We start from the raw sequence: 14,138 nt of genomic DNA on the forward strand, positions 1-14,138 counted from the left end.
CAGTCCATTTTCCTACTCTTCAGGAAGTAGAGAGCAGAATGCACACACAAATGGAGCGTTTCCAAATGTCTTACCCAGGGCCTTGCTCTTAGAAGTCGGTCACCCTACAGTCAGTAGCATCCATTTGCATAGAGTTGCTTCATTTCCAACCTCACCAAAACACCCTGTTCTCTGGGGCACATTTTCTACAACTTCTGCCGTTTCACAGTCTCTTAATTTTCTTTAGAAAGTTCCCCCCCCCCCTTTTTTTTGGTAGAGTCTAAGAATAAACTTCATGTTTGTCTTGGTCAATTCTTCAGGTTTCAAATAGGCAGGATTTTGTTTGTTTGTTTGTTTGTTTGTTTTCATACACATAGCTCCAGTAGTTGAAGTAGACTCAGTTCTGGTGGGTTAGCTTCAAATAAAACACATTGTTTTGTAGTAGTAGGTGACATAGGCTATGTTTTGTTGTTCTGTCCAAAACCACAGCTTGCAAGAATTGTTCCCTGGGGAGTGTTGGGTGAAGGATTGGGAACTATTAGCTTTAAATGACCCGAATCAGGTCTGTTTGCCTGAAGTAAGAACGGAATTTATTACAGGGCAAGTGTCCTCATCCAAAATGCTTGCAGCTAGAAGTGTTTCAGTGTGGGTTTGGACTTAGACATTGTGTGTGTGTATACACATATACATGTATATATATACACATACATATATACATATGTATGATCTCTCTCACTATACACACACACACACACATATATATATATATATATATATATATATATATATATATATATATATATATATATATATATATATAAATAATTTGTAATACCTTGGAGGTAGGACCTAGGTCTAAGCATACAATATATTTATGCTTCATATACATCTTCATGGTTTTTTCACATAGGCTTTAATGCATAGTCTGAGGGTGACTTTATGCATTATTTTAGTATGCCTGTGTTTGGATTAACTATGGATGGTTCTTCCCATTGGCCAGTTATAGAATTCTCCACTTTTTCCATCATGTTCATGGACAGAAAGTTTCAAATTTTGCACTTTTGGGCTAGGAATGTTCAGTGCATAACAGGATAAAGGGTACCTAGAGAACCTGTCCTAGGGCTCCAAGCTAATTCTACATCATCCCGTCCAGCTGGTCCAGTAAAGCCATGGCTGCTATTTGGAGAAGGCAGGCCCTTGTCATAGCCCAGTGTCACTCCACTTGTGTTGCTGCCAGTGTGATTTGGCTGTCTTTTAGGATACCTGTGTCCCAGATTCCTTCATCTTCTCTGTCTTCTAACTCAGAGTTTTGGCAAGTACAGCCAGTTTAGAAACACCAATGCCTTATACCTCTACCTTAGGTGCCAGGGAGGCCTATGCAGGCATTCAGGGTTTTTTGTTGGGGATCAAATTCAGAACCTTGCACACGGTAGCCAAGTGCTGTACTATTGAGCCACCGCTCCAGTTTTTTTAAGACAGAGTCTCAGTGTATAGCCTAGGCTAGCCTTTAACTTGTGACCTCTCTCCCTCAGTGTCCAGGGTGCTAGTGTTCCCCGCGTGCGCCATCATACGTCCTTTGGATTCTTCAGTGGGAGGTGATCTTTCCCCTACTCACCAAGACGCATTAGATCCTGAAAAGATGAAAATGCAGAAAACAAACAGTTCAGATACCGGGCAACCAGAAGGCCTGAAAAATACCCAGTGTAGAACTGAGCGAGTCTCCTACAAGCCAAGGCTGACTTGGTTTCTCTTTGCTCTTTCTAGCCAATAGATGAGAGCAGCCAGATGAGCGACCTGCCTGTTAAAGTGACACACACAGAGACTGGCAAGGTCCTCTTTGGACCGGAAGCACCCAAAGCAAGTCAGCTGGATGCCTGGCTGGAGATGAATCCTGGGTACGGTGCTGAAACAGTTGCTGGGGCTCTTGGAGCTCCTTTGACTTAGGGGTGGGTGTGGCGTACCTTATAAAATTCCCAGACAAAAGCAGGGAGCCTTTGCTGAGATGGGGAAGCGTCGCGTGTGCATTTGTCATTTGCAAGTAGGCCTATTGCCGTTAAGGCATATATGCCTTAAGATCAGCCCCCTCCTCTCCCCTCCTCCTTTTCCCTAGTTACGAAGTTGCACCCAGATCTGACAGTGAAGAGAGTGAATCTGACTATGAGGAAGAGGTACGTGGACATCTGTCACTATGTGGGGTTCAAAGTTAACAGAAGCGGGAGCTTCTCCTCGTGACACCTCCTGCCCCTTGCTCTTGGGTTTGTTCTCAGGTAATGACTGGGGCTAAGCATTTGGGTCTGTGCCTAGCAACCTCACTGTCATCTCTTGGGAGGGCGGGTGGTCCCTGGCTGGTGACAAATCCTAAGTTCATTGGGGACCAAGAAGAGAGAAGCTATCGTTAGATTAGAAGGAGGTCTTTGAGTGAGAACTTTGAAGATGGCTTGCTTTCGGAGAGACACCGTCCTATTCCCAAGTGGTCTGTAGTGAGAGCTAACTGCCCAAGAACTTGTGTACCCTTCTAAGCCATGGAGTCCATTAGAAGTTATGCACAGGGGACCTGAGCTAGAAAGAGCAACATGGGCGAGCCTTAAGACTTCAGTGATTTCCTGGATGTCTCTTTAAACAGGACTCCTGGCTTTGAATTCTTGGATATGCTGGTTACTCAAAGGAAAGCGTATTTCGCTCTTTCTTGGAATAAGTAACATGTTTAGAACCTAAAATGAGAATCTTGGGTACTTCCACTAGGGATTAAGAAATAATAAAGGTATTTATTACATTACTTATCAAGTGATTAATTAGTACAAATAAAAAGATTAAGTGATGCGTATATCCTTTGCTTGAGTCTGGCTCGTACAGTCCTTAAGTCTGGTTTGGATCAGAATACAGGGCTCGAGTGCAGCATGCCCCAGATAGATGCCAAACAGCTGATGACACAGCTTTGCCTAATAACTGATGGGGATTTTAAGGCAATGGTCATTTTCCTTCTGGATTTTTGGATCTTCACTTTCTAAATTAATATACTGTAAACCTTTACTGCTTTTAGAAAACAATAAAAATTTCATTTAGAAAAACATAACCATGAAAAAGCAAATACTTTGTGGCATGCTAGTATCTCCCCACTCCTCTCTCTCACACTTGCTTGCTTGAGTGAACAAGTCCAGAAATGATCTGTTATAAGATTTTTCTTTCTGAGGAAGAGCCTGGGAGTGTAAGGATAAGATCAAGTGGGCAGTTTAGGTAGCCTGTCAACACCCAGATGTTGACAGCTGCAGACATCTCCTGACAGCCGGTAAGAGATGCCCTCCGACCAAGTGACAGGAGCCCCAGGCCACCAGCAAGCAAGTGACCTGTAACTCTCCACTTGTAGGAGGTACTTCTGAACGATCGATCTGACATGTCAGTGCCTTGGTGTCACCATTGATACTGTGTCACATGTGCCCTTCCTTCAGTCGATAGTTAGGAAATACATATTCACCTTGAGACGGTTTCGAGCGTCAGGTTAGTGGTGGACAGGAGGAATATTTGGGGACACTTTCTAGAGGTAGGGAGGGAATCACCTCCTGTGACAGGGTAATGATGCCTTTCTTCTGAACACTCAGAAATGCGTGATGAGAATCACCGGCCTCAGAAAACAGTGTGCTCACCAGTTCAGATCCTCTGCTATGCACGGGGACCACAGAGGCCCTCATCACCACCAGAAAGAACATTCTCAGGAGGATGCTAAGCCTCTAGCATCTGCTTTTGGAGAGAGGAATATAGGATTCTAAAAGAGCAGATATGGTCTGTATATCTGCTCTGAGTGACCAAATGATGATGTGTCTTTCTGGTATGATTTTCACACACTTATTCTCGGGAGTGTAGGTCTTGGGGACCCCTAAAACATATCTCTCTCTCTCTCTCTCTCTCTCTCTCTCTCTCTCTCTCTCTCTCTCTCAACGGTGAAATGCTGAATCACTTGGTTTAAGCAGATGTTAAATGTGCTTCCTCCCTTAATTGGATTTACTTGCTTCATTTGTGAAGCAAAATACTATTTAATCTCTTTATAAAGAGTGCTAATCATAGGACTTGCTCGTTAAAGTACGTGCCTGGCTGGATTTCTGTTCTTCCTCCAGGATGAAGAAGAAGAGACCAGTAGACAGGAAACAGAGGAGAAGATACTGCTCGATCCCAACAGCGAAGAAGTTTCCGAAAAGGACGCCAAGCAGATCATTGAGTATGTGGGCCTCAGAGTTTTTGTGACAAGGGCAGTCAGTGTTTGAGGTTCATGTAGTGGGGGGGGGGGGTGTTTCTGTTTGCAAATGCTGGTTAAAAGACAGGAGCAGACTTCATAGTCACACCCCAATTGGGAATGTTCTCTCAGCTCCTTACAGGTAACTTCTGAGTTCTGGACCCCTCTGGCCAAGGGCTTTGTATTGCTCATTTCCCTCCCTCCCTCCCTCCCTCCCTCCCTCCCTTGACTGGAGAATCCTGTTTCCTGCTCAGGATCTTTTCTAGACTTTGCACCCGCCATTCCTGCCTCTATTCTAGATTAGATTGATCAAACTTACTTTGTGTGTGTGTGTGTGTGTGTGTGTGTGTGTGTGTGAGAGAGAGAGAGAGAGAGAGAGAGAGAGAGAGCCTGCCTTCCCTGCCTCCCTTAAAGCCATCAGCATACCAAGTGTGAATCCCTGCCCCTCCCCCCACCCCCACCCCCACCCCGGTCCTGTGTAATCCTGGCTCTCATAGCATTATTGGCTGCCCACTCTGCCCAGGTCAAAAACTTTTAGCCTCAGCTCACCCTGTCTGGGGGCCAGGGGCCATTCTTGTCCCGTTTCAGCTGACTCTCCACCCGCAGTTCACACACCACACTGCTTGGGTGACTGTTACACCCAAGTGTTGTTCTGAAGTATCAGACAGAAGAGAACACCGCTCACAAGAGGAGGCTTTCCAGAAAGGAGGAGAGGCTGTAATATGTTTCCCCCCTCCCAGGTTGTGTGTCCCACTTTAGGAGCCTTAGTTTTCCAGCTCAGCCCTGGTTTTTCAGTGAAGACTTTAAGACTGTGCAGTGGCCCTTCCTTGGGTAAAAGGCCCCGTAAGGCATGGTGGAAGGAAGACCCCCCTTATCATCTCCTTCTCTTCTAATGTCCTCTTGAATCCTCTCTTACATGTCCCCAAAGTTTTTGTAGTGTCCTATGGATGGGGTTTGTCTTGTATCCAAAGAACCCAGGACAGCTTCCTTAGGCCAGTGCTCATCTACAGCTGTATTGGTCAAACCCCTGATGGGCTTTGACCTTTTATGACCTTCAGAGTAACATGTCTGAGACATAGCTTCCTCCCACACATAGTTGTGGCGCTGATGAATACTGCTTACCCTGCTCAGTTTTTGTGCCGTTTACAGAGCATAACCTTAACGGCAGGGGCAGGCAATTCCTACAACAGCAGGTTGAGACTCGGGTCATTCCGGATGCAGTCGCACAGACTCAAATCTCTCTGTGGACTTTCCGCTTTGTCTCCTCCAGGACTGCGAAGCAGGACGTGGACGATGAATACAGCATGCAGTACAGTGCCAGAGGCTCCCAGTCCTACTACACGGTGGCTCACGCCATCTCGGAGAGGGTGGAGAAGCAGTCTGCCCTCCTCATTAACGGCACCCTAAAGCATTACCAGGTAACTGGTGTGTTCGTGTCCCCGTAGCAAACCTTAGCCTTGCGTACACACCATCCCCAAGCGTGTGTGCCCCACTTGAGAAGCCTTAGTCGACCTAGGAGGTTTTGAAGATGGGAGATACATTCCAGGTGAAGTGCCTTAAGTTATCTGGAGTGCCCTCTCTGTAGGGGTGCAGGGCTGGGGTGGGCTTCCTTCCGAGAGCTGTGCTCGCTACACTGGGTTTACTGTTGTCATCCTGGAATAGATTTTTGTTAAGAAATGCCGGCTTAACGTTCGGACCAGTTTTACTGCAGTTCTCTGCGAAAAGGAAAAACAACTCAGCTCCATCCCATTAGGCTGGGGGGTCCGAAGCAAGCAAGATGTGACCTCAAATATAGCTGCGGCAGCAGGTGCACGCTAGGGGTTCAAGTGCCCTCTCTCGCACTTCTACTTTTTATTAAAGATATGGTAAAGTTGTTGGCACCTGTGCCTTGGCTAAAAACTAGGCTGTAGTAAATGTAGCAGGTGTGCCCTACGATGTGTTTAATTTGAGGGCGTCTCCTGTCTTCTAGTTCCAACTCTTCTGCCAAGCTACCTGGAGTGTGCCTCATTACTCCTGAAGCTAAATTAAAAATGAAATTAAAATAATAATTAAAATTTAAAAAAAAAAACTAGATTAAAAACTAAGGTAAAAGAATAAGTCTGGGTGGTCACATAAATGTAGGTGATTCCGTTTATTAGCACTAAGTCATGACTGGTAAGGGGGAGTGGAAGTCCTTGCTGCCCGTAATAGGCTGACCCTGGACTATCCCAGGCCACCTGCGTGATCAACTTGGCTGTGACTCCTCTCTGTCCATCCATAGTACCTACATGCTTACTGAAGACTCCATCGTAGCCATCAGTCTCCTGCAGAAAAGTAACTTAAACACAGCTGGATTCCGCAGTTCTCAAACATCTCTCTCTCCTAATGCCTGGGTCACGTTTACGTGACTGCTTACTATTAGCCTATAAGACAGTGCCATCTAGACTGCATTTACTGAGGTGCGTGCTTGTGACCAGTCATCTCAGAGCTCCTGGGGTCAGCCACGGCTGCCCACCGTGGCTTGGGCCCCGTCTGTACTGAGAGTCACGCGGGAAGAGTGACTAGTAGTGCCATTTGGACAAACTCGTGACTTGTCTTGGGAAAGTCTTCGGGTTTCCCTGGAGCTCCTAGAACGTCCTTTGAAGATCACTGTCCTTGTAAGGCCATGCCCCCTTCAAGAGGTCAGAGTATTATTTTAAATCTCATTTGGCCTACTTGCTACCTCGTCAGTTCAATGTGTTCTCTGCTATATCGGACACAGGAGATCCATTTCTGAGTTGTTGTTATTATTATTGTTGTTGTTTGTTTGTTCATTTTGGTCCTTTGTTTTTTTAAAAGATGGGGTTTCTCTGTGTAGCCTGGGATGTCCTGGAACTCACTCTGTAGATCAGGCTGGCCTTGAACTCAGAGAGATCTGTTCTCCTCTGGCTTCCTAGTACTTGGATTAAAGGTGTGTGCCACAACCACCCATCTTTTTCTGATTTATTTACAAATTAAAAATCATCATCATCAACAACAACAACAAACTCTTACTACTTTACACTTTGTGTATGTGTGTGTGACATCATGCTCAGGAGGTCAGAGGGCAAGCTGCAGTAATGGTTGTCTCCTCATGCCATGTATGCCCCAGGGATTGAACTCAACCTTGACAGCAAGCCCCCACTAATAGCCCTTATAAAGAACTTTAAATGCCACACCGGTTTCCTCCTGCCATTCTGCCTGCACCTTTGTTTTTTTTTTTTTGTTTTGTTTTGTTTTTTTGAGACAGGGTTTCTCTGTGTAGCCCTGGCTGTCCTGGAACTCACTCTGTAGACGAGGCTGGCCTTGAACTCAGAAATCCGCCTGCCTCTGCCTCCCAAGTACTGGGATTAAAGGCATGCGCCACCACTGCCCGGCCTCTGCCTGCACCTTTGTAAGCATTCTTCATTGCTCCATTTTCAAATCCAGCTCCTCCTACTTCCTAATGAGAATTCCTGTGCCTGCCCCACTCAGTGGGCTCCGTCCACCTCTCTATGACGTGCACCCTGTCCTGGGCTTTCAACACGAAAGGCCCCCTCTCTGCAGTCCGAGCGAGCATCCTTATCTGCTTTGTGGGGAGCATCCTTATCTGCATTGTGGGTTCTGTTTCTCATAAAAGTTCTCAGGTGGTCGCAGTAAACTTCTTGGTGGCTTCTTGACAAATTTAATCTTGGCAGCACTGGCTGCATGCAGCCTTCCGGCTGCCTCCTGGAGACCCCTGCTTTCATTCACGTCTCTCACAGTGCAGAAAAGCCCAAGTGTCCTTCCACTCACGTTGTGGGTTTCTATACTACCACCCTTCCGCTGGTTCTGCTCTTTATTTTATCTGGGATCTGCCTGCCTGCCTGCCTGTCTGTCTGTCTGTCTGTCTGTCTGTCTGTGTCTGCCTTTCCTCTGTCTATTTTAAACTTGGTCTTTGCATTGAGCCTACAGAGTTGTGGGGTACAGTATGCATTTTTGCACGCACTGCTTTTTTTGTTTTGTTTTTAAGACAGGTTCTCATATAGCCCAGGTGGGACAGAACTTGCTGCTTGTTCAAGGATAACCCTGTGAACTCTGATTCTCCTGCCTCCAGCTCTCAACTTGGTTTTGGTTGATTCCCATCCCTGACTTGGCCCAGTTACCCTTTTTCTCTCACGGCTTATCCGTTTCTCTCCTTATCTCTTTGTGTTGCTGTTCTGTAAAAAAAACCTCTAAGATATGGGGTTGTTGCACAAGTTCCCCACTCCACCCCCAATTTGGCTTGTGAAATTTAGGTGATCGCAGTATTTTCCTAAGGAAATGTAGCCAGTACACAGTTACCTACATTCTCTCAACTGGGCTGCTTTGGGGTACATGAGTGTTCAGCACTTCCTCTTTACCTGGCTTCTGAAGCGGGGTGCATTGTCTACCTTGGTGTCCAATTGCAACTGTTCCTCGTATGATCCTTTACAAAGACTATCTGTTTAATGAATATTTCAAGTACAAGATTACAGTATGTTCTAAACGTAACTGAATTAGTGAATTAACTTGATTGTAACACTGTGTATCTTTGTGTGTGTGTGTGTGTGTGTGTGTGTGTGTGTGTGGTGTGTGTGTGTGTGTGTGTGTGTGTGTGTGTGTGTGTGTTACATATAATGGATGCTGTCATTCAGATCCAGCATCGCATCATGGTAGTGCCATTACTCTGTGGATTCACCTTACCTTTTGTACCTAATTGGGAATCATGAGCCGAGACTGGACTGGACTTCCCGTGCTCTGAAAATACGTAGTACACCTTCGGGGCCGCCAGCTTCAGGAAGCTGCCTTCCGAATGTGCCCACAGTGCAGAGTTTCTGCGTGCTGCCTGCCTGGGGACTTTCTTTGCCAGGAAAAGAAATAACTGTCCTTCTGGAGCCCAGCAGAATGGCCCTGGCTCCCTGGTCACAGGCTTCCTCACTGCGGGGGACGGCACCCTGGGGCAGGCTGGTCACCATCCAGAAAGCGGCTTCAGATGATCTGTAGGCCAGCTCAGCCTTCTGGGTTGTTTTAAATCCTCGAATTGGCTTTTTGTTCTTGGAGTGGTTGGAATAGATTTTGGTTTGGGTTTTCTTCATTTACAATAATTCCAGGATGTCATCTACTGTGAAATGCTAAGTCCCGATGAGCCGCAAAGCTGCTTCAAATCCCACCAGCCCGCCTTAGCCCGTCCTTTCTAAATCTGATTAGCACTTAGCACCTGCCAAGCAGCAGGGAGATTACAGGCTCACCTTTTAAATTCCTTTTGGGTCAGCGCTTCTCCCCCCACTCTGCTACTGTGGGATACTCAGGATACAGCACAGAGAAGTTAAGGAAGTCACAGGCTCACTTGAGTTGTATTAGTATTAATTACCTGTGCAGATCTTGAATAATTGAAACAATTATTCTTCATTTCAGCTCCAGGGCCTGGAATGGATGGTTTCCCTGTATAATAACAATCTGAACGGAATCTTAGCTGATGAAATGGGGCTAGGCAAGACCATCCAGACCATTGCACTCATCACGTATCTGATGGAGCACAAAAGGCTCAATGGTCCCTACCTCATCATCGTCCCCCTCTCGTAAGTACAGCCATTTGTTCCCGCAGCCAGCATTCCGTGTGTGGTGCAGATTGCCCTGTCAGCGCCTTGGCCTTGTTTCTTTCTTCAGACTGAGTAGAGTGGCATGGGGTTGAAATACCAGGAGCACAGAATCTGAATGAATGTTGGTTTTTGTTTCCCACGCCTACCAACCCCACTGTAGTCTTTTGACGAGCAAGTAAAGTTTGTAGCCATTCTTATCAGCCATGAACATGTTAACATTGTAGTCAGGGTAGCCCGTACCCTCTAGGTTCTCAACCTTCCTAATGCTGTGACCTCCAATCATAAAGTTATTTCATTGCTACTTCATACACTGTAATTTTGCTCCTGTTATGCATCCTGATGTAGGTATCCGATAGGCAGGATAGCTGATAGGTGACTCCCAATGGGGGTCTTGACCCTTAGGTTGAGAACCACTGCTTCTGAGTGCGTTCAGCTCCTCATTCCTCTTTAAATAGCTTACTAAAGGGAAAGGTGAGGGCATTTTTAAAATTTCCTAGAAATATTTTCTTTGTACTCACACATACACACACGCACACGTTCAAAAGATTCTAGCTCTGTACATCTTACTTACTGTATCTTTTAAAGCAGAATAGAAATCAAAACCATGGCTACAAATTCCACATCCAAGGAAGCTTTGTATGAACGCTTTGTGTGTCCATGACCTGCTGCCCTGGAGGGACCAGTCTCTGCTGTGTCCAGCCCAGCCCCAGTTCCTCAACCACTGAATGGCTCCCCCTGGTCTGAAGCTGTTCACATCCATCCACCTTCCCTTAGTCCAGTGCTTCTGTGTGTGTGTGTCTCAGCCACCCTTTAGTCACTGAGACCTTGTTGTGACTCGCAGTCCCGAGACACCTGCAAGAAGAACAAGGCTTTTGTTTTGGATTTCCTTCCGATCTTTCTCCTCTGACCAAGGCCGAGTTATCCGCCTTCAAACAGTTCACATACCCTTTGTGCTCAAACTATATTTGCAGGGGCTGACTTGGATATTATGGTTTCGATTTGGAGGAATAAGGAAAAAAAAGAATCAGTATTTCTTCCCTGTGTCCTTTGACAGGTCTATTTACTGTTTTCAGGTGGTTTTGTAATTTTTCATCCCTGATTTGAGTAGCTTTACAGAGTCGTATAGATCTCAACCCCTCCAGCCGTCGTTGGGTTTCAGAATCGTAGGAGGATTCTGTTGTATTGCTCCATGTCTTTATATATTTTGGACCTGTTTCATATGAGATTTTTTTTTTAAATGAAGTGTAAAACTGCTGTGCTTTGTGGCAGCTTATTTCTAACTTGCCTTTCACCTCCATAGCTTTAAAATAAATATGTGTCTGGGATATTTTATATTCTCTAGCCCCTTTTAGGGCAAGGGCTAGAAATAAGTAACAGGTTTCTAGTAACTGACTTTTACATGTGTGTGTACATGTGTGGGTTTTTACTGGGTTTGTTGTTGTTGTTTTTTTGTAGGACTCTGTCTAACTGGACATATGAATTTGACAAATGGGCTCCTTCTGTGGTGAAAATTTCTTACAAGGTTTGGAGCATTGTGTTTACATTTAAACCTGGAAAAGGGGAAAAAAAAACAAAAAACAAAAAACCTGAGCTGTACTTTCTCCCTTGCATATGCACATCTGTGAACTGTATCTGGTTGTAAAGTTTTGTCATGTACATCATGTACTAAACAGTGAGGGTTAATCATCCCAAGAAGATTACTGTAATAAACCATAATTACTTTCAGATAGTGAAATGCAGAAGAAAATTGTTAATTATCATATTGCGAGGTTTCTGATGAGAGTAATACAAATGACAAATATCACACTTTCTGTGTGCTGCTGACTGGCTTGCTGTGGGCTGCCACTGTGCCGACTGCTCCTCCTGCCTTGGCAGGCAATTAAGGGGCACTGGGGCTGCCTGCTGCACTCTCCCACAGAAAGAGAGCCTTTCAGCCAAGCAGCGGGTTCCCCAGGACTGCAAGCTCACTGCAATTTCCTCCCCTCTCTCTTTCCTTCCTCAGTCTTAAGTGGGAAACCTTCCTGTAAGGACCTGGAAAGGGTCAAGATATGTGTGGTGTAGCTTCCACTTTCTTCAGAGATAATAGATCAGTATATGATAATACATTTACATGCACATCACCTGTCCAGGCTCCATTAAGCTCTGCACAGTGAGAAATGGCACCTATGCGCTTCCAGTGGATAATCGATGTCTTTTTCTTCCCATTCAGGGTACCCCTGCCATGCGACGCTCCCTTGTTCCCCAGCTACGGAGTGGCAAATTCAATGTCCTCCTGACTACTTACGAGTACATTATAAAAGACAAGCACATTCTTGCAAAGGTACGTTGTTTTTTGGTTTTTTTTTTTTTGTTGTTTTTTTTTTTGTTTTTTAATTTTTTTTATCTCTAATTGTGGATCATCTCACTGGAGTGTAAAGTATCCTGCAAATTATACTCAATAGTATAATTTGGTCATTGGATGGCTGGTTTTTGTTTTGTTTTTGTTTTTGTTTTTTTCCTCCTGAAATCTTGGTCACAGGATTTAATATTTTTGTATGGTATTTTGCGTGTGTTTGTGTGTGAGAGAGAGGGAGACTGGGGGGGGGGGAACTGAGAGAGGGAGAGGGGGGAAAGAAAGAAATGGCTTGGTTGATTTACCCTGGGCCCTTTCCTGGCCCTTTGTAGGGAGTACCCATCTTTTGAGGTTGTTTAGTTTTGTTTGTTTGTTTGTTTGTTTGTTTTATGAGTATGAGCGTTTTGCCTGCAGACATACGTGTGTGCAGGGCCTGTGGAGGCCAAAGTGGGCGTCAGACCCCCCGGAACTGGAGTTATAGAGGGTTATGAGCTTCCTCCTATACGCGCGCTTGGAATAGAACCCAGATTCCCCTGGAAAAGCAGCCATCTCTCCAGCCCCACTTACACATCTGTTAAGAAAATTCACCTGGGTTCCACTTCTCTCCAGCAGCTCTGAATGTGCTTGGAAAGAAATAATTGTTTTTGTTGCCCTGGGTTACTGTCAGCAGGGTTTCGTTCCTCTTGTGCCTCTCTCTCTCTCTCTCTCTCTCTCTCTCTCTCTCCTTCCTTCCCCCCCCCATCTCTCTCTCAAGGCAAGTAGGCACCCCTCCAGATGGTGTCCCCCACCAGAGCTTTTCTCCAAGCTGAGGCTTGTGTGCTTCCCTCTGTTTTCAGGTTTTCCGGGTAAAAATAATGGGCCATTACTGTTCTACTTACTCGGGGCTACTCCTGCGGCTATTTATTTGGCACCAAGAAAGAGTTGTCTCTGTGACCCTCCCTGGCTCCTCATTTGAATGTCCGAAGTTGTCCTTTAGCCACAAATGAGAAGGTTCTCTTCCCATTTATATCACGCTGTCTCCTAATGTATTCACACAGGAAGATGGAAGTATCGTCTTGCCTGGAACAAATCATGAAAACTTAATCTCCCCACCCCTCACCCCGCCACTCCCAGTGGTAATTTCTTTTACCCCATGGTGTTTGGAAATCAGTCTAATATAAAAGTAAGTTATGGTCAGAATTGAACAGAATCCCCATTGCTGGGTTTTGTTCCATCTCTGCATTAAACCTTTGCTCTGGGAGCCCTGTGTTCCCTTCATGGTATCATAGGAAATAACATAAAGGAAACGCATGCCCAGGGGACACTTAATAATTGAGACGGCACTGACAGCAACGCCGCCTTCCAGTTCCTCATGCTCTGAGATGAATTTGGCAGTGTCAGAAATGACGCGTCTCCAATATTACTGTGGGAATGTGTGTGTATCTTTGAGATCCCTTAAAAAAAAAAATCATCTGTGTCTTGTGCATATGTATTTCAGAAGTCACCAGAGACACCCCATAACGAGACGCCATGCTTTTATTTGTTATCGGAGAAACGGCGCTCCCGAAAGGGGTAGTAATTTTTCCAAGCAGAAGACCTAATTAGTACTTACTTGATCAAAGGTCTCTGGTTCCTTGCTGCCCCCCAAGCTCAACTGAGGAAGAAAGTAGATTTAGAACATCTATTTAGATGCATTTTTTTTTAAAAAAATCTTTTCACTGCTGTTGGCAAGTTGATTGCGGGACTTTGGTCAGTCTTACACAACTGGTGCTGGTAGAGAAAGGGGCGCAGGGAATGCTGGGAGTTTCTTTTCTTTGGCTAGCTGATGGTTTTCCTTCTTTTTCCTGGCTTCACTGGTACTTCTCATGAGGAGGTGAGAATGAGGCCACACTTGCTTGCCTGCTTCCTCTGACTTTTGCCCCAGAGCCAGAGGCCAGAGACATTGGAACAGCAGACTTTTCTTCTTCTTCTTCTTCTTCTTCTTCTTCTTCTTCTTCTTCTTCTTCTTCTTCTTCTTCTTCTTCTTCTTCTTCTTCTTCTTCTTCTT

The 14,138-nt window shown here is 45.4% G+C and overlaps 1 protein-coding gene across 4 annotated transcripts in view; it reads left to right on the top strand.

The window, feature by feature from the left end:
- Smarca2 (SWI/SNF related, matrix associated, actin dependent regulator of chromatin, subfamily a, member 2) overlaps window positions 1–14,138 on the top strand; it is a 173,087-nt gene that overhangs the window by 61,848 nt on the left and 97,101 nt on the right. For all 4 annotated transcript variants that reach the window (XM_029543998.1, XM_021218452.2, XM_029544001.1 and 1 more), the window contains exons 11-17: window positions 1,744–1,874; window positions 2,090–2,147; window positions 4,089–4,189; window positions 5,475–5,622; window positions 9,596–9,759; window positions 11,236–11,302; window positions 11,990–12,100. In XM_029543998.1, coding sequence (XP_029399858.1) covers window positions 1,744–1,874; window positions 2,090–2,147; window positions 4,089–4,189; window positions 5,475–5,622; window positions 9,596–9,759; window positions 11,236–11,302; window positions 11,990–12,100 — 780 coding nt within the window. The remainder of the gene's footprint in view (window positions 1–1,743; window positions 1,875–2,089; window positions 2,148–4,088; window positions 4,190–5,474; window positions 5,623–9,595; window positions 9,760–11,235; window positions 11,303–11,989; window positions 12,101–14,138) is intronic.

This window comes from Mus pahari, chromosome 1 (assembly GCF_900095145.1).
Source record: "Mus pahari chromosome 1, PAHARI_EIJ_v1.1, whole genome shotgun sequence".
Lineage (NCBI taxonomy): Eukaryota > Metazoa > Chordata > Mammalia > Rodentia > Muridae > Mus > Mus pahari.